This window comes from Ostrinia furnacalis, unplaced genomic scaffold (genome assembly GCF_004193835.3).
Source record: "Ostrinia furnacalis isolate ACB-3 unplaced genomic scaffold, ASM419383v2 OfSCF2101, whole genome shotgun sequence".
NCBI classification, from domain to species: domain Eukaryota; kingdom Metazoa; phylum Arthropoda; class Insecta; order Lepidoptera; family Crambidae; genus Ostrinia; species Ostrinia furnacalis.
In genome coordinates this window covers 35,349-54,079 of record NW_021132340.1, presented here as the reverse complement: position 1 = coordinate 54,079, position 18,731 = coordinate 35,349, and the positions used below count along the sequence as shown (strand labels likewise).

The 18,731-nt window shown below is 36.4% G+C and overlaps 1 protein-coding gene across 1 annotated transcript in view; it reads right to left on the bottom strand.

Annotated features, from left to right (window-relative positions):
* Positions 1-18,731, bottom strand: part of svp (COUP transcription factor 2) — a gene marked incomplete at its 5' end in the record, with an annotated part of 89,422 nt that overhangs the window by 45,622 nt on the left and 25,069 nt on the right. Inside the window, one exon of the mRNA XM_028307120.1 lies at positions 5,349-5,894. Within this exon, the coding sequence (XP_028162921.1) occupies positions 5,349-5,894 (546 nt within the window). The remainder of the gene's footprint in view (positions 1-5,348; positions 5,895-18,731) is intronic.

Below are 18,731 nucleotides of genomic sequence, written 5' to 3'. Positions count from 1 at the left end.
TAGTTTAAGTAGGAGTAGTTAATAAAATTTACTTTGATTAAGGTTATTATTAAAAGTAAGGATATTTTTAAGTAATCCATGTGCCAATATATGCAGAGATAAAGGTCAAAGTGACAAAATGTAGAGAAGTTTAATATAATTTATTTGTATCTCCTATAGTCACAGCGCGGAGGCCGGTCCTTTTGGAAGATATTCGTGAGGATACAGATCCAACACGAAGAGCCCCCTTCGAGATACGATAATGTGTTGGGATGTGAACACCTGGCGAATACGATCTCTACCTGCACTATTGAGGAGATACAGCCAAAGGCAGTGCCCGCTAGGTGCAAGGACTGTTGAAGAGAGATGGGAACTAAACCAGGTCTATGGACAGGAAATTAATATTATTCGATTTTTTATTTATTTACGGGATCTACCTTGCATCTTTTTATTTACGAGTCTCTGATATTTCAGCATTGTTGGAAGTGCCATGACGGAAAAAAGCTTCAACTACACCAACGCGTTCAGATCCATTCTGCAGACGCAGTGCCATCGCCGGCGCGATCAATGATCAAAGGCCAATGACAGATCGCGCGACCTATGACAGTTCACGCGACCTGTCATTGGCCTTTGATCGCGCCGTGATCGCGCCAGCGATGGCGATCTGCACGCGTTTGGTGTAGTTGAAGAATAACTACGCACAGTGTTTTATTTTGCCTTAGAAGCGGACATCCCTGTTTTAATAATTCAATCGTTAGATATTACTATTATGTTTATAATTGATGAAGGAACTAGTAGTTGTATTTGTTTAGTTTCGAAGAAATATTCGATTTGTGATTTTATAAAAAAAACTGTTTTAGAAGCATATTTTCTAAAAAAAATACATTAAGTCAGAATTTTGTAAATAAATTTACCTATCACTATAACGTCTTCCTTTATGCAAAAATAAATGGTTATTGCTGCAGTAATTTAGGAATTATTTAATAATTTTCAGAAAACATTTTTTTCTCCGTTGTCCTAGAAAATTGGCAGCTATATTTACTTTATATTGATGCATGATATAATTATCTATAATACCTGAAAATATTACTTGCCTATCCCGTGGGAGTTCTACTGTTAATTGACCATGAAAGTTTAAAACATTATTATGTTTATCCAAAAGCCTATCTCTTGCGCCGGCGCATCTCCAGGGATGCCGCGCGAGCTCGCGTCCGACACTTTTTCAAAATCGTGACTCGTCCCGCGTCCCGTCGTCACGACTCGGTCCCGTTAGACACACACTGCTCGCACTCACACGCTCGCCCGCAGTGGAAGCGGGACAGCTATACTTGGTCAGCACCGCCCTGAAAACCCTGAAGGGTCTCGCCCGCAGCGCTTTGTTTTTAAAGTGTTAACGTATTGTTTCATTGTGGGTATGTATGGCTAAGTTGGATAGAATTAATGTTTTGTACGAATTTAACATAGATAGATACTGTTTATTGTACAGGAAAATTAACAATACTATTACAAGACTTATGCCATATCTATACTAAAAATACGAAAATAACTCTGTTTGTTATTTTTTACGTACTTATACCTAGTACTGAACAGATATAACTAGTTGAATAAGAGATAATCACTTTGAGACCCAGGAAAATTTTATCCCGGTTTTTGAAAGGGGGAGACGCGTGCGAAAGTCTTTCGGTGACAGATCAAAATTCATATGGCCGAAGTCGCATGTAAGGCCCAGAACAGACGGTGAAACGCAACTGCAACGAAACTGCAACTCTCTGATGATTCTTATGAATGAAACTAAAACTGAAATTTTCAAACTGGTCGCGTCATGTGTGGTCTCTCAACGGACGCTATGGCAGAAACTTAGATGCAACTCAAAAGTAACTAGCAGTTGCAGTTTCGTTGCAGTTGCGTTTCACCGTCTGTTCTGGGCCTAAAAGCTAGACTGCAATAAAGACTCTCATAGACAGAGGCGATACAATATGTTCTGAAAACTTTATAACCTCAGTACAAGCCACGTGAGTGGAAGAAGACTTTAAAAATGTCAGACTTTGACATGAAGCCTACATGTAGGAGCTGACTAATGCGATGGCGATTTCTATGAATTTGACTACTTGTTTTGGACTGAGTGCCTTGTTAGTCATTAGCAAGCGACGGCACATCAACATAATCACTGAGGCACCTTATGCAGTAATAAATAGATGCGATTTTTAAACAAAAATGTAATAGTCTAATGTACAAGGAACAGGATATTGAATCATCTGCTATTATTCATACGATTGTGATCCGCTATCATGAGAAAAACGACGCATTCGTGATCAAAATATTCCTACAAATAAAATTAGTAATTAATTAAGATTGTAAATCCCGAACAAAACCACAAAAGTCATTATTAAGATTATCTCTTATACCTATAGTGCTAACTAAAACTGAATTTAATTTTAGAAGTACAAAAATAAATCTTATGAATAAGATTCGTATAAAGCAATTTTGGGCTTACCAAAATTCTAATCTGTCTACTAATTAGTAGTCCAGTGTTAGTATAACAATATGACAGTCGTAATCAAATACGATTTGAAAATCTCATGTCAGGTAAAATAAACATTGCAAATCGATCTTGAAATGAAATCTCCTAAAAATGTTAAATTCTCTAGACGCCTCTTTACGACAATTGAAAAAAAAAGTATTTATGTATGTTTATATCCGTTGTCTATTACCCATAGTACAAGCTTTGTTTAGTTTAGGACTAGAAGCGCAGTGTAAAATGTCCAAGGATATTTATTTATTTATTATTATTTACTATTTAATCTATTTGCAAGTAATGCATATTATTATTTTGGTAATTTTTTTTTATTACTTTTACATGACTTGTGGTCACCCTAGCGTGACTAAGCTCGCCGGTAATGCACCCTACACCTGAACAGACAGCCATTGTGGCTGTGGCGCAAGCCGTGTGAGAACCTTTCAATATCAGCCTTGTTTAATTATGCTATGGACTTTGTTGATCATTGCTTTTATTCTTTCAAGACTTAGTAGGTTAGCTGTGATGCGGTATTTGGTTGGATTGTATGACGAATGTAATAATTGATGATAATAGGAAATTTTACGTAAATTAGGGTAAACCGACAGTCATTGGACGCTGCCAGTCATTGGACAAAACAATCCTTGAATTTTCTTAAAATGAATATTCCTTCAAAAAAACGCCCTTTTATCTCCATCAGTCGGAATCTCTCAGTTGTTGAAATAGAAATGCTATTTTTAATTCAGTAAATAACTGTCCAATAACTTTCTTAAGTGTCCAATGACTGGCAGTTTACTACCGTGTATTTAAAGTTATTGAAACTAATAACATAACACTAATTGAAAGTAACAGGACTATGTACCCAATTTAAGTCTACATTTAAAAATCACTAGGCTATCTTTTTTTGTCCCCAAGCTGTGGCGAAATGTTATTGGTGAGTTTCAAAAACTTACATCACAAATAAAATAAAATACTTTTAGAAAAAAAAACCACCTGTAAATTCATCAGAAGTTTATGATAGCATTTCATGCTTTTGGCACCTCATATTATGAACCGTAATTCAAGTCTATCAAGCCAATCGCACATTATTTCACACCGATAAACCGCACACACGGCGGACAATGGCGACGCAACTTACACGCCAAACTCTGCGATGTAAACGCATTAACGAATCAATCTACGATAATCCAGCACACGCAAAGTTGGCTCTACACTATTATGCGACGAGTCCAGAGAAAGTTGCCGGCTTATTGCCAATGCATATTCATTGTACCCCCAGGCTGACCACCCTTATAAGATCCCCATCTGTACACACAAATCCCCCTTTAACACCCTCTCTGTCCCAACCGAGAGCAGGGAAGGGGACCAGCATAAAATGGTCGGCAGACTCAGTGTTGGATGCACAGTACTACTTTTATATTCTGTTTAGTAACCAGTGACAGTGTTGTGTTAGCCGTTTTGCGGTAAAATTTTATATGTACACATAACGTGGCGCGGAAATTCGCGCAACTGAAAAACCGGTGGCATTTTCAGAAAGATAATATTTCAATGAAAATGTACCTAATTTTTTCTTACTGATTTTGTTGTAAACATTTGTTTTTATAAGCCGTCTTTAGACTTGGCCGGGTTTGTTATAAGTTTGAAGTTTGTTAAAGCTTTTTGCTCAGATAAATGAGAACAAATGAAAATTTTAGGTTTCAAAGACCCCGATAAAATTCAATAGTATACGATAGTTTGTGTTGGTATAATTAATTGAAAAATTGTTGTCGTAGCGTCATCCTGAAAATGTAAATACATAATTTGATGTCCACCGCAGAAACGCTTAAATCTAATTAGCATTCAAAATTAATGCGCGGAACTATCTAGATATCTTTGGAAGTAAAATTTGTCGAAGCCCGACCACTTCAGCGGTACTAAAACGAGAAATTGTCTCGGACCCGGCGTTGCCTTAACCGGCTCGTAACAACACGGAAAATGAAAGTTTATTGCTATTCCCGTATAAAATTAAATTTTACTTCAACGCGAACGCATCGCAACGAGAATCACCACAACCATACCTTCACCAAGCTACATTTAAATAATAGGAAATTATAAGATATAAAATGAAACCAAATTAGTAGACAATAAATTACGCGCGTGTATTAATATCAAATAAATTAGTAAATTACAAGTAATAAATCACTTAATGTAACGCGACGATACGCGGTAAATTAACTTTAAACTACAATAAATTAATAAATAAATATTTACAATATCACATTTTCGCGGAAGAATCTCTGACCGGCGAGAACAATAAGTCGCGGACTCCCCATCCTTCGGTCCGAGGAGTGAGAGTTATTATCCCCGTTCACAAACATATAGTGCCCTAGCTAACGGTTAAATACGCGGAGGATGTCCCTAGTTAGCCCAAGATGCCAAGTGACAAGCAGTCAGCACCCAACGTAATCCCATTCCAAAGCCCATACGTGGCGTCAACCCCCCTGCTCAGATTTGTGGCTTTTAACTCCACCGTCCCAGAATTTGAAAGGAGAAGACGTATTTGCACTAGCTTCAGGCATTCGAGGACTACTAGTGTAATTTGGTGGCAGTCTAGACGGTGTTGAAAGGAAGCTGCCGTACGAGAGCGAGGAGTTGACGCCAAGTGACGTGTCCAGCGTAGAATAGTATCCTGAAGAAGCCGCGGACGGCGGAGGCGGCGCGGGCGGCGCCTGGACCCTCGTGGCGTCGGCGTACGCATCTAAATGCGTCCGTACCAACGTCAACAACTCCCCGTAGTTGGTCACGGCGCCACCCGCGCCGGCCACTCTGTAAAGCAACAACCGCGCCTCCCCAAAAAGACTATCTAAAATTTTACCTGTCGTGAAGAGGACGATGGCCTTCAGACAGGAGTACTCCGCCGAGTCGACGTGAAGCGCTTTCAGCTTCTCCACTTGCTCTTGGAAGATTCGTATGTGGTCCATGAAGGCGACCACTCGGTCTGCCGCCATCGGCGAGGCGTGCAGACCCGCGGCCGCCAGCAGCGGAGCCACGTGCAGCGGCATAGAACACTGGGACGCGTTGAGCACGAACAACTCCGACCAGACTAGTCTCAGGAGCGCGACCTGGTCGGTCACTTGAAGGTCGGGGAAGAACGGGATATTCCTCGCCCACTCCACCGCGGAGAACAGCAGCCTCGCGGCAAGCTCGCAGATATTGTCTATTCCCATCACATTGGTAGGCTGAACGCACTGGCCGTATCTTGAGGTTGGGTATGGCTCTGCTCGGAGGAGCAGGGAAATGTAGGAGGACAGGTAGGGATGGCTGTTGAGGCCGGCTGCGGGGTCTCCGTTTGCGAGGGCAAACTGACCAGGGAGGGCGAGGCCGGTAGGTTGCGTTGGTGGCACTCGGCCTCTTTGTACAGCTGAAACAAAGAAAAAACACAATTAATACACAGGACTCAAAATAGACCCTTGAGGCATTCTTAAATCTAACTGTTTTACCAAGGATTTTCTGTTATATGGGCAATCCAGTAGTAAATGTGACTCTAAATTTTATTTGACGTGTATAATTGACGTTAAAATACATACGTGCCCGGCAGATAGCAATTAGCATGTGAACACAAGTTCATTGCATTTCGTTATGACTGTAATAACTCAGTTTATGTTCGTCCTAACAACTGCGAGACGTTGTAATTATATTAATGCCGGTTCCTACTCCGACTACTAAGAAGAAGGGGTTTGCTTTCATTGGTATAATTTAAGTGTTACCATAAGACTAAATTACCTACTGTTATGGGATAATTAAATGCTTAATGACTGGGAAATTGATTTGAGATGAAACTGACATAAATGTGGAGTTTGCTTGGACATTATGGGCTTAGGTTTACGAGTATTTGGCTTTCGATATAATTTTGTTGCTGTAATTTTGTTCGAATTAGATAGATATTAATAAAATGATAATAATTTAAGTATTGTTTTGCTACGAACCTTTATCTGACATTGTTTAGTATCTAGATGTATTAATTTATCTAACTAATTAAAAACTCGCGTTTCTTCGATAGCTCTTATTTTATGCGACATTGACAAATCTAGTTCACATGACAGACATCAACAAAGAAAAATAATAAACAAGACAAAGGGTTTTAACGGCTTGAACAGAATTTAGTTTCATAAACAAAATTAAGGTAAATACACAATGAGATAGAATTACATAATCAAAATGATGATGCTTCAGTTACAAAACTGGGTAAGAGTGGAAACTGAGCATTACTGTCCATCACAGATCGTACAATTCTCGTTGCCACAACAACGTAGTAATTTCTATTAATGCGTTTTAAATTGTCCCCTAGCAAGTATTTGACCTCCATCTTATAAAGAAGCAGAGCTGAGCCCTGTTATTCATCTAATATTCTTTACTGTTTGAATTACTGTGTGTTATTAAATTTTAAATATTGAAAAATTGACTATCATAGCCATTCGATTTATGTACTTTTTCTTGATCGTTATCATTAGAAATGTTGTGATATTAAGGCTGAGTTGCACCATCTTACTTTAACGGTAACTATAACGATAGCAATTTTTTGACATTTGTCAAAGTTAAAGTAAGATGGCGCTACTCAGCCTAAGATTTTCGATATGGTTAGGTACTCAACATTGATTCCCAATATTACCACAGAATAATAATAAGTACATATTACTCGTAAATCCAATTTCTTGTGTTTTTTATTTTTTTAGTTTACCTAACTTAAGGCACACATAAGGTTTATCTACCCCAAATATGAAAGTCCTGCGAAAGCAGTCTTAGAAAAACTAAATAGATTTTGTGGTAAAATGTTGAATGAAACTTCAGTTCTTGGAAAAATATGGTCACGACTGTGTCTGTAGTATGAAATCAAAAAGTTGCTCGAGCCACCGGTTACCATTGACAATTCTGTACCCCCAGTGAAAAGGGAGTTAAGTCGAAAATGGTGATTTTTGGGAAATCGCATTTGAAGTTAAAAAAAATCCTGCTTCGTCGCTATTAGAGATAACTTGGTGAAATATTTTTTAGGTGAAAGGTAATGTTAGATATAATTAGANTTTTTGCTCGACTTGGTGGGGGCACGCCTTCTGGATCCAAGACAGTTAAGATACCCCGCATACTACATATAGACTTTTTGTCGGCCGATAGTTGGGTCGGGCTGATAATAATCAGTTTGATGAACAAGTATCTTCTATACTTATTTGGTAATTTACATGGTTATTTGGTATAAGCGGATTCCTCATACAAATTAAAAACCGATCAAACCATCGGCTGACTAAAGTCTGTAGACTGCGGGGAGTCTTTTGATAATAATTGATGATACTTCATAGGTGAATTTTGGAGAAATAGAAATTTCGTGACAAACATTACATAACTATGTAAACCAAGTGTCACATTCATTTCCTTAAGGGTCAAAGTATCAGAATAAATCGATGTATTTGAAAATCTCACGAAAGAAGTTCATGTACCTAAGCGTCAGCTTTATCCCACCAAAAACATTCTGTAAAAAACTAGCCAAGTCTCGATGGAGCTGCTTGTTTATCTCTAAAAAGTAATGAAATCTAGACAAAATCGTGCCAAGTCTATGGTTCCTTACTGCAATTTCTTTATTATTATAGTTAATGTTGTGTGACTTGGCCGTTGAAGGGTACAAAACCAGGTGCTCCATGACACCATTGCACCAATCTGTCGCCAGAACCGCTACCCATTGACGATGGAAAATTGCCACTTGGAAAACGTTGATTCAATAACCAGTCAACTAGGCTTGATAAAGCTGCGTATTTCAATAATACTTATGTATGATTATCTTATAAAGATTGTTCAACGGCCAAGTCACAAAACATTAACTATAATAATAAAGAAATTGCAGTAAGGAACCATAGACTTGGCACGATTTTGTCTAGATTTCATTACTTTTTAGAGATAAACAAGTAGCTCCATCGAGACTTGGCTAGTTTTTTACAGAATGTTTTTGGTGGGATTTCACTTCTTTTTGTAGAAAGTGGCATAATTATTTAACGTCGTCGTCTTTTCTTTAATAATTATCGACATTTTTTTTACAATATTAAACACAAATAAACTCAACGACCTTTAAAATGGACAACAAAGCAGAAGTTGTATTAATAACTTAACCTTAGCCAACCTCACCATAATATAATAAACGAAATCAACGAAATTCAAATATTTACACAACATTCAACTTAATCGACGGGGGGATATAGAAAGGAAAAAAATCTGGACACCGCGATGCAGAAAGCAGAAAAATGACGCTCAAAGTGCTAGCGCTATCTAGCGGTGAGCAGTATAGGCGAACACCACGGTGCCGGTGTGGCGCTAGTAGTATTGATTATGAATGTGGTGTTACTACAGATTTTCTATTTTCCTAGTTTTTATAGTTTTCCCTTTATGGCTTTTATAGCTTTCCCATTAAACCCTAACTCTGTACCAAATTTCAGCTCTCTGAGTTGATGGGAAGTACTAGTTCTATTTTGATGATCATCAGTGAGTGAGTGAGTGTCGTAAATGCGAAACTTTGCTTTCGCATAACTTCGGAACTAAATGACCTACAGACTTGAAATTTTGGATTTTAAGTATGTGATTATAGCTTACTAGATGACGAAAATTTCAGCGTTCTGGTCTTATCCAGAGGTTCTCAAATAGAGGCCTGAAAATGCGGCGAAATGGTTCCAGTATCTTTGTTGTTAATATTTTAGTGTTAATCTATCAACAGACACGTGTTAATTATGTATTATTGTAGTGTTTATTTATTTATAAACTACATATTTGGCTTTAATAGAGGTTACTACCGGGATGATACTGTACTAATCTTTAATTCTTTGTTGATTAGACAGTAACATTTTAAAGTATTTACTATTTAGAATATGTTAAAGTTCTTTGCCATCGAAGGTCAGGCAGTCGGTCAAGGACTCGTGCGTGGCCATAGTGGTTAAATTGATTCCTTTTGTGCATTTGTTTTATGGAATACTTTAACAACAATGGCAATAGCAGATTTTCTTATTTCCACATCTCTCCGTTCAGCTTCGGTCGGTTTAGAAATCTGATTGGTTATTCAAACACATCTGGAAAATCCTTGGGGGGGTTTCCAGCAGTGAATGTCATTCGGCGCTGACTGAAACGAACGAAGTATGATCTGATGATAAGGGGTCTGGAGTCTGGAGTCTGGACATGTTACATTTTCCTTTGTGTCGACTTAAGAACATCATATTTTGATTGAACGTTGTTACTTAGGTTACCAATTTGACAACGTATCCCTATTCCATAACACTCTGTTGTAGCCATTAGGAAGAATCTACTTCATATACCTACCTCTGAAATTAAATAGTTGATTCAGTACATAGGCAAAGGAAAGGTCCAGGGCTCTTATACACGTCCCAAATATAGCTTGCCCTGCCACCACTTCGGGACAACATATGTGCTGCCAGCACATAATATGTTGTACCATACCCAGCACCAGCACAGTGCTGGTGCTGGGAAGAAGTGGCGGAAGAAACTGTCACCTTTGTCAGCCTCTTTTTTTTAATGAGTGCGGAATATAAAACATAGACCTCAGCGACAACATTATGACCTTCCAATAACGAGATTGGTAGCTTATTACATGTTGGTTAATTATTCTGCCAACGCAGAAGATTCTACAACATTCGTTGGTCATCGAAAGTTATTATGTAAATCAATCATTTTAATTTTAGATTATAACTGTTAACGTTGCTGGCCTGGCAGGGCTAGTTGATCTGTGATCCTACTATTCAGTTCAGTCCTATAGATCATGTCATCCACGAAGACGCGCCCAACAATTTTTGGTCGAGGGAAGCGCGGGTGCGGAGAATTTGATCTGAACAATCCGAGCATCATTATTGTAGTGTGCGTATGCACTCATGAATAATCTTAACGTGTACCGATTACACTCAAACAGTGGAAGAATGGTGGGGCGCGTCTTCGTGGATGAAATGATCTATACATTGTAGAACCATAGAAAAAGTAATTTGTAGTGGACCTACAAATAGCTCTGGTAGCTTATGCCAGCGGCTTTGTACGCATGGTTTGCCTTTTAATTTCAAAATAGTTTATATAAGACTCAAGTTTTGACGTTGTTTTGTCACCAAAGAACCAAATAAAACGGTGGTGTGTTACGTAAAATCGATTCTATTTTAGGCATTCGTTCAACCGTGTAAATTCGTGTGTTTAAATACAGTAATTTGAATAATGATAATAATGGGGCTCCAGTCTCTTTCACAGTAATATTGAAAATCACATTTTAAAGAATCCATTTTAGACATACGCGTAGATGAAAATATTAGAATTATGTAATCATGAGTTCAACAACACGACTTAAATACCTACCTACTCTGCCTAGAGGTTGTATCTTTCTAATAATTTGCTCATTTGTTTATCCTTTAATGAAAGGAAGTCATATTTTTACACCTTGGGTGACGAAAAAAGTTCAAGAAAGAAAACTTGGAATAGCTGACTCATTCGTCAACTAGTGTCGCATTGCATCTCATTAACACTGGACACCAGCTAAGGGTATATACTCCTCTTGGTAATTCCCAACCCTCTTCTTCGTACGTAGTATCTGACTGACTATACTTCTCTGCTTATATGAACACAGACTACGACAATCATATCAACAATAGGTACTTTCTATGAATTTTTAACTGTGGAAACTTTTCTGATTTCTGTCCTATTTTTTTGTGTGATTATTTGTCTGTATATCAAAATTGTTTGTTTCCCTAATATAAATACAGGGTGTCCCAAAAACAATGGATAANTTTTCCTTTAATCTGACGTTTGGGCTAAGTTATATCATTTTACACCAAATAATTAACCAAATTATTAGTTGCGATTTTCAAATGTTTCTGATCTAAGTAACTTATAACATTTTACACATGTACGAAAGTTTTGTGGTTAATGGTATTAGTCTAATTGAATCATTATACACAAAAAAAATAACCTTTTGTTTTTTACTTTTTGTGATTTAAATTAAGTTACATTCTTTTTCACCAACCAACAATACATAGTTTTTTTTGTGTATATTAATATGAGTCATCTTATATTGTTAATCACAAATTCAATCTGAACAACTTCAATCGTGTAAAAAGTAGTAACACGAGTCATACCTCTTGACACAATAAAAAATTGAAAGAAGCCTCCGGTACACTTTGTTAAAAGTAGACATGTATCAATATACACGAAAGAAAACTCAAAATTGGTTCACAAAGCCTTACTTGTATCATTTGGCACAACATTATTTTCTTTTCTATACGTCGTAGAAACATACCGATTAGATACAAAAATAGCTAATTTTTCAGAGATTCACATTATGTTATAAAGTCAATTTTGATCTAAGTCGAGTTAGATCCCTTTTCACTGGGGGTACAGAATTTAGCATGGCTTATTGACAGTTTTTGCTACAGAAGCAGGTGATTGGTCGAAAAAGTAAAATCTTAATCATGACTGGAGACAGGTGAAAATTGTGGTTCACGAAGATTCGAGATACTTCCTTACATTGTTTTGGATATGTTAATTAATATTAATAAGTGAAATTAGATAGTTTTGAGATAGATCTACGTGTAGTACGGTGTGGTTCAGAAAGTTATGGTTTTCCGTGAAGTTACGAGATTTCAGCACCTCTTCAACTGTAAGAATGAACGCTGCTTGGAGTTTTATTAAGCTTTTGGAAAATATGTCAAACGCTTTTGGCAGTGTATAATGTGTAACGTAAATGAAGTAAGTTCCATATCAATAACAATTAGCAATTCGAACAATCATGATCTTCGAGAATTTAGTCTTACATCTAAACTCTATAAACCAATACTTGACAAGTGCTACGCATTTTCTTCCTCAACGGTACATTCGATAGCACGTCAGACCATAATTTTTCGTTGAAAAATGGTACTTATTACAACGACATAAGATGCCACAGTGTTAAGCTTGATGTGCTGTCTGTACAGCATGCCAGCCTTGTCGTGATGCCACAAATCATCGCGCGACGAATCGTCAAAACGCAGAGAAGAATGCTCGGCGCGGGAATCGTTCCAAGCGCGCGGGAGTTTTTTGGCAGACTTAAGCCGTGTTCATAGTGTTACTTCTGGTACTACTAACTAGCTAATGTAATATTGTAAGCCTTGGTCTTCCTGGTACAATTAAATAAATGTCTAGCTCCATACCAATATCTCAATATACTCGTAACTAATCAAGTCATCTGCCATGCCATCAAACCATAACATTTCTTTTAAAGTCGACAGTATCATAACTGAAAACACTATGGATGGCTATAATTTTAGCCTCATGTGCCTTCTTACGGATGAAAAAAATTGTATAAACTTGTTCTAATACTTTACTGAGTTTTAAGAAGCTCCGAGATTTTTTTATAAAAAATCCTTGCTTCTTCTTGGCAAAACAAGGGGTTTTTTTTATAAAAATATAATAAACTAAAGCATGGCCACTGCCTTACCGCGGCGAATGGGCCAGCACGCGCTAACTCTTTTTATTTCCAGCAGGTTGTTTTTGTCAGACAAGTTCGGTGGAAGTGACAACCGGTGGTTCCGGGAAGACGGCGATTGTGAGTGCTTTACGCAGATTTGGATTTTTTCACACGAAATCGGACTTTGGAAAGATTTCGTAGGTGTAATAATCATATCAAGAAGTTATACCTAACTTCTTACTTTAGCATTGACAAACGTCAAAAATCTTTCAACTCCATACAAAAAACACCGGTTATCGTGTTATACATAGTTACGGTCAAAGTTAGGTGGTGCAACTGTCCCTAAATATCAAACTTGAACGACTTACTCTTAATATGCCTCAAAAGTAAATGTACTCATCTAAAGACCTCAACCTGATCTAGCTGCCTGAATATTTAACGCTCATCATGTTGTATTAAAGGACCACTGAAAGGTTTTGAAGTTGCCAAAACAGCAAAATCCAGAGCTGTAACCATCCACGCTCATAAAACAGCGGTGATCCTCGAAATATCGAGTCATAATTAGTTGCTAAAAGCCAAACAAGCGGTCGATGCGCGCGCGCCGATCGGCCCGATACCGACGCACCGTCATTTCGGAGATGCGTTCGAGATAGTGTAATGACTCGCGTCAGTTTGCACAGTCGAAAATATGGCCAGTAACTCGCTTTGATAAGCACTAATTAAGTAGGTTCGAGGAGTAGGTACTTTGTAGAGATTTAAAGTTGAAAATGAATTTCATGTAAACTTGGTTAGATTTACTTGGCCTTAAGGTTAAGTACATTATTATGGACTTCAAAGAAAAAAGAGGTTGAAACTTGATTCTGATTTGACCATAGTAATCGAGTTTCTTAAGCTCTCTCTCTCTCTCTTCTCATAGTAACACGGAGTTATTATTCTAAAACAGAAGTAAAGTTGAATTAAAAAAAAAACGTCTATATGAAACAAAGGCCTCTTTCAGCTACTCACACTTTTCCCCTTAATTTAGCTTTTCGTTATCATTGTGGGCTTGCTATATTTTTGATTTCATTTCTTTATTTGCCTTCCTCTTTTTCTTTTTGTTAACCGAGTTCACAAAGGAGGAGGTTCTCAATTCGGTTGGTATTTTTTGGAATCTGTTTATCCATTTTATCATCATCATCATTTCAGCTATAGGACGTCCACTGCTGAACATAGGCCCCAATGCTTTCCATGTTGATCGATTAGTAGCGGCCTGCCTGTTATTAATTTATTTTACTTTCATAGGTTTTATACCTTACTAGCGGCCGCCCGCAACTTCGTAATCGTGGATCCCGTTTTACCCCCTTAGGGGTGGAGTTTCGTAAAATCCTTTCTTAGCGGATGCTTACGTCATAACATCTACCTGCATGCCAAATTTCAGACTGACTGAAAAGTCAGTCAGTCAGTCAGTCACCTTTGAGTTTTATAAATATAGATTACGTAAATAAATAGTTAAATAACAACATAACATCGGACTTAACATACTGCTTCGCTATTGCCTGTGGTACACCGAGGTGTGGACAGGCGTGGGAGCGCGCGCGGCCCACTTGCGGCGCGCGCGCACGATCACTCCTATTCCACGGAATTATCCCAACACTTTAATTGAATGCGAACCTGCGATTAGGTGCATTACCGATTTTTGTATCGTAATGACAAGTATTGTTGCTTGATTATTCAAATTGCGGTCAGGGGGCCTAGTGTGTTTGTTTACATCAAACACATTCGATATCGACTGTGTTAAAAATATATGAAGACTAGCGGCCGCCCACGACTTCGTACGCGTAGATCCCGTTTTACCCCCTTCATCTATCTTACGCGGTTTAGATTTTTCTATACAAATGTTTTTTCCCGCTAACTCCCGTTCCCGTGATAATTTTGCAATATCCTGTTGTAACTAAGCTTTAAGTTTACTAAGGTACCTGCATGCCAAATTTCAAGCGTCTAACTTAAGCGGTTTAGATTTTTCATACAAAAGGATTTTCCCGCTAATTCCCGTTCCCGTGGGAATTTCGGGAATTCCTTTCTTAGTGCACCTCTACGGTACCTAAGCTACGTCCTTTCCAAATTTCAAGTGCCTACGTTTAGCCGTTTAGGCTGTGCGTTGATATGTCAGTCAGTCAGTCAGTCAGTTTCTCCTTTTATATATTTAGATTTTAGTTCTTGAAAGTTTCCACTAGGGGCGCTGTAAAATCCGTCATACATTTTAAGTCACTTTTTTACGCAGTTGACATCGAATGCCTGATGCATGATGACGTAAACTCACACTACGCCCACAGGTATTATTTGATGTGTTCGGAACATAATTCTTGCATTCATTTTAGTAATGTTTCAGTAGAATCATAATCATATTTTATCATTCTTCATTAAACAATATTTGATTTTCAGTTATAAGGTACCTAAAATGTCAGTTACATAATTTTGATTTGTGGTAAATGCTGTATTACTAGGCATTTAATTCACTCTTTAAAATATTAGAAACCAGCAGACCTAAAACTATTATTATCTTAAAAACAAAGTAACAGAAAACAATACGATAATGTTATGAATCAACGTTCCAAAGTTTAATAAAAACAAGAAGATATTGTGTTTACTTTTCTGTAATACTTTAGTTTATTTCGTCAGCTTACTCTAATCTTAAATAATATTTGGTCATTGAAAAATACTGTCAATGGAAATTCAGGTAAATCTATACTAATATTATAAATGCGAAAGTAACTATGACTGTCTGTCTCTCTTTAACGCCTAAACCACTCAACCGATTTTGATGAAATTTGGCATAGAGATAGCTTGAGTCCCGGGAAAGGACATAGGATTGTTTTTATCCCGCTTTTTGAAACAGGGACGCGCGCGATAAAGTTTTTCTGTGACAGACAAAATTCCACGCGGCCGAAGCCGCGGGCGGAAAGCTAGTTACTTATATTAGTGACTGCTTTTCCAATGTATTTAGCACAAGTATACCCATTAGCCAACAAATTATACATTTACGTCTCATTTTCATTTCTTTTGACAGCAAAATGGTGTAGAAACTTGATTTCTATTTACTTTTTTATAAGATTGATAATTTCATTCGTTTTTAATCAAATCGTCGGCCCATAAGCATAGCTCAGAGGATTAAGTGAAAATTAGCACTGTTTATAAATTAAATTGCTACTTAACAAATAACGGGGAGGCGAATAAATAAGACGGCTTTTGTAAATAAAGAAGCGTCTTGTGTAAATATATTGTGGGGAAATGTATGGCATTGGCTTAGTGATTTGAAATGTTTATTGGTTGAACAGTTAATAGGCATAATCTTTTAATGTAATCAATGTATATTTTAGTGATATTTTGTATGAATTACTTTGTGTGTTTGTTTATGTTGTATTCACGTCTAAACTAATCAAACAATTAGGAATGATAAATTAGATTAATAATCACAGCATTTCGGAGGATGTTATAGATAACCAAGTGGTGGAAAATAAACATGTAAGAGGTGAATTAAAGGACAAAAGCTGAATGGAGAACACACAGAGATTCTGTCTATCCAATTTAACCAAGACACATTTTAAAAGAGGAAAAGCGATACGATAATATCATTGCATAGGGTTCATAAACCAACAGAAGGAGATTTACTATACAGAAGGTGAATTAGATTCAAACTAATAAACTTAGGGCGAGTTGCACCACCTTATTTTAATCGTAACATTAAACCCGTGCTTTTTGTATGGAATTTGACAGATTTTTGACGTTTGTCAAAGTAAGATGGCGCAAACTCAGCCTTAACATTTTATTACTTGACTTAAAATCAAAGTGACTAAAAAATACCAAGTTTATTTCTGGATATTATAAAAATAAGTTCTGTTGAGTCACAATATCAAAACATTTCAAAACATATCATTAATTCAAGACACGCGTAACCCATTTACGCGAGTTTTACAATAAACCACTTTAATACTTCATATTGTCTTAATTCAAAAAACATAAGTACACGAAGAAATACACCTTATGCAATTGAATTAAGAGCGATAACTAAAGCGTTCTTGACACACATCACGAGGAAACTATTCGAGTGTCATGTCATTTCTTGGATCTGTCAATGGCGGACGCTCGTACGCAAAATGACTTGGTATTTTTAAAATTACTTTTGTCAGATAATTCCGACAAATCTTGGCCGGTTATCTACACCAATCATTATGAAGTAAGTGGAAAGAAACAGTAAATCTGTTCTTAATTTTTTTACCAAATTCTTTTTCTTTTAAAATGTGAACACTTTAGTAAAGTTTAGTGTGACCTCCGTGGTCCAGTGTTAAAAAATTGAGACTTTCTTGTCTCAGAGGGTTTGGGTTCATTTCCCAGCAATAATAATTTGTTTTAATTTGATCTAAGAACTAAAGATTTTTTACATAAATTGGTTTCATGACATAATTTTATGTGACTTTATTAATTCTATAAGCGGGAAAATGTATAAAATAGAGTTATTTTAAGAAAACCTCGTACTGAAACAAATTAAAAATAAGAAGATTTCAATCTAATAATTATAAAACCTCTAGTTAATATTGTAGTTATAATCTTAATCATAGATAAAGCAAGGTTGATTTAATTAGAAGGTGTTATTTAGCCTGGATATTGTTTATTACCGTAACTTAATAGTTTTTTCAATATACAATTAATTGTAAAGCTATAAAATTTTACTTTGATAATCTTAGAGCTAATCTTCAAAACGGCTGTACGGACTTTTATGGGACAGATCTTAAAGGGGATGAAGTTACGGGATGTTATGCACGGGAATCCCATAATGTCCCATGTTTGCCGATTTTGAACTCATTTTATACATAGTACTAAAAGAGTTGTTTTGATACAGAGATTCAAAACAATGGCAAAACCTAGTTTTTCTACCTATAAATAAATTTACTACACACAAGTCAATTATTATGCAATTATGTACACACCACTATTATTGTCATAAGGATACTATGTTATAATTTAAATACTTGGACGATTGGCCTCGTGCTAATTCATTACCGTGAATTGACTCGATTACAGTCCATCATCCAGTTTTATATCGATTAATTTAATCAATAATGATTGATTGCGATATGAGTTGATGCAGTTTAAAGTGCGGGTAATTTTTAATTTTGATTTCAGCAATATTCATATTTTAATGTACTTATTTAAGTAGGTAATTTTGTAGCTCTCCATTTAATTGAAAAACTTTTTTTCTATTTTTAGATTAGTTGATTCCTTATTAGTATGTTTATCCCTTATACTAATAATAGGCTATACTTTGGACAGTATAATTTTTTTGCTAAAAACAAAATTCATTTTCATTAGATTTGGTAAAGTAAAATAAAATCTTTGAAACTGATGAGACTATTTAAAAATAAGTCAATATGAACTTTAATTTCTTTTCTACTTAAGTGAAAGCTAAAACATAAAAGTAAGTAAGTGTTATTCTTATTGTGGTTAAAAAACAAGCGTATTACCTTAATTAAGTATCAATTAAGTAATCACTCCTTTTCTCAAGAAACGTGGTAATTGCGTACTCAGAAGCAAAAGCCATAAAAATTAACAGGAAATGTATGTCATGAGTTATAATCGTAAAATTGTAGTTATTTACATTGCTATACTGTAATAAAATCTACGTAATCTAATACTTAAGTACTCGTAAGTCCGGGATTCCCCCAAATGTTAGAATATGAATCATAAAAGGATGACTGGTACAAAATTGTTTTTGCATTAAGCTCACCTTTCGTACACTATTTTGTATTTAAAAGTTGTGTG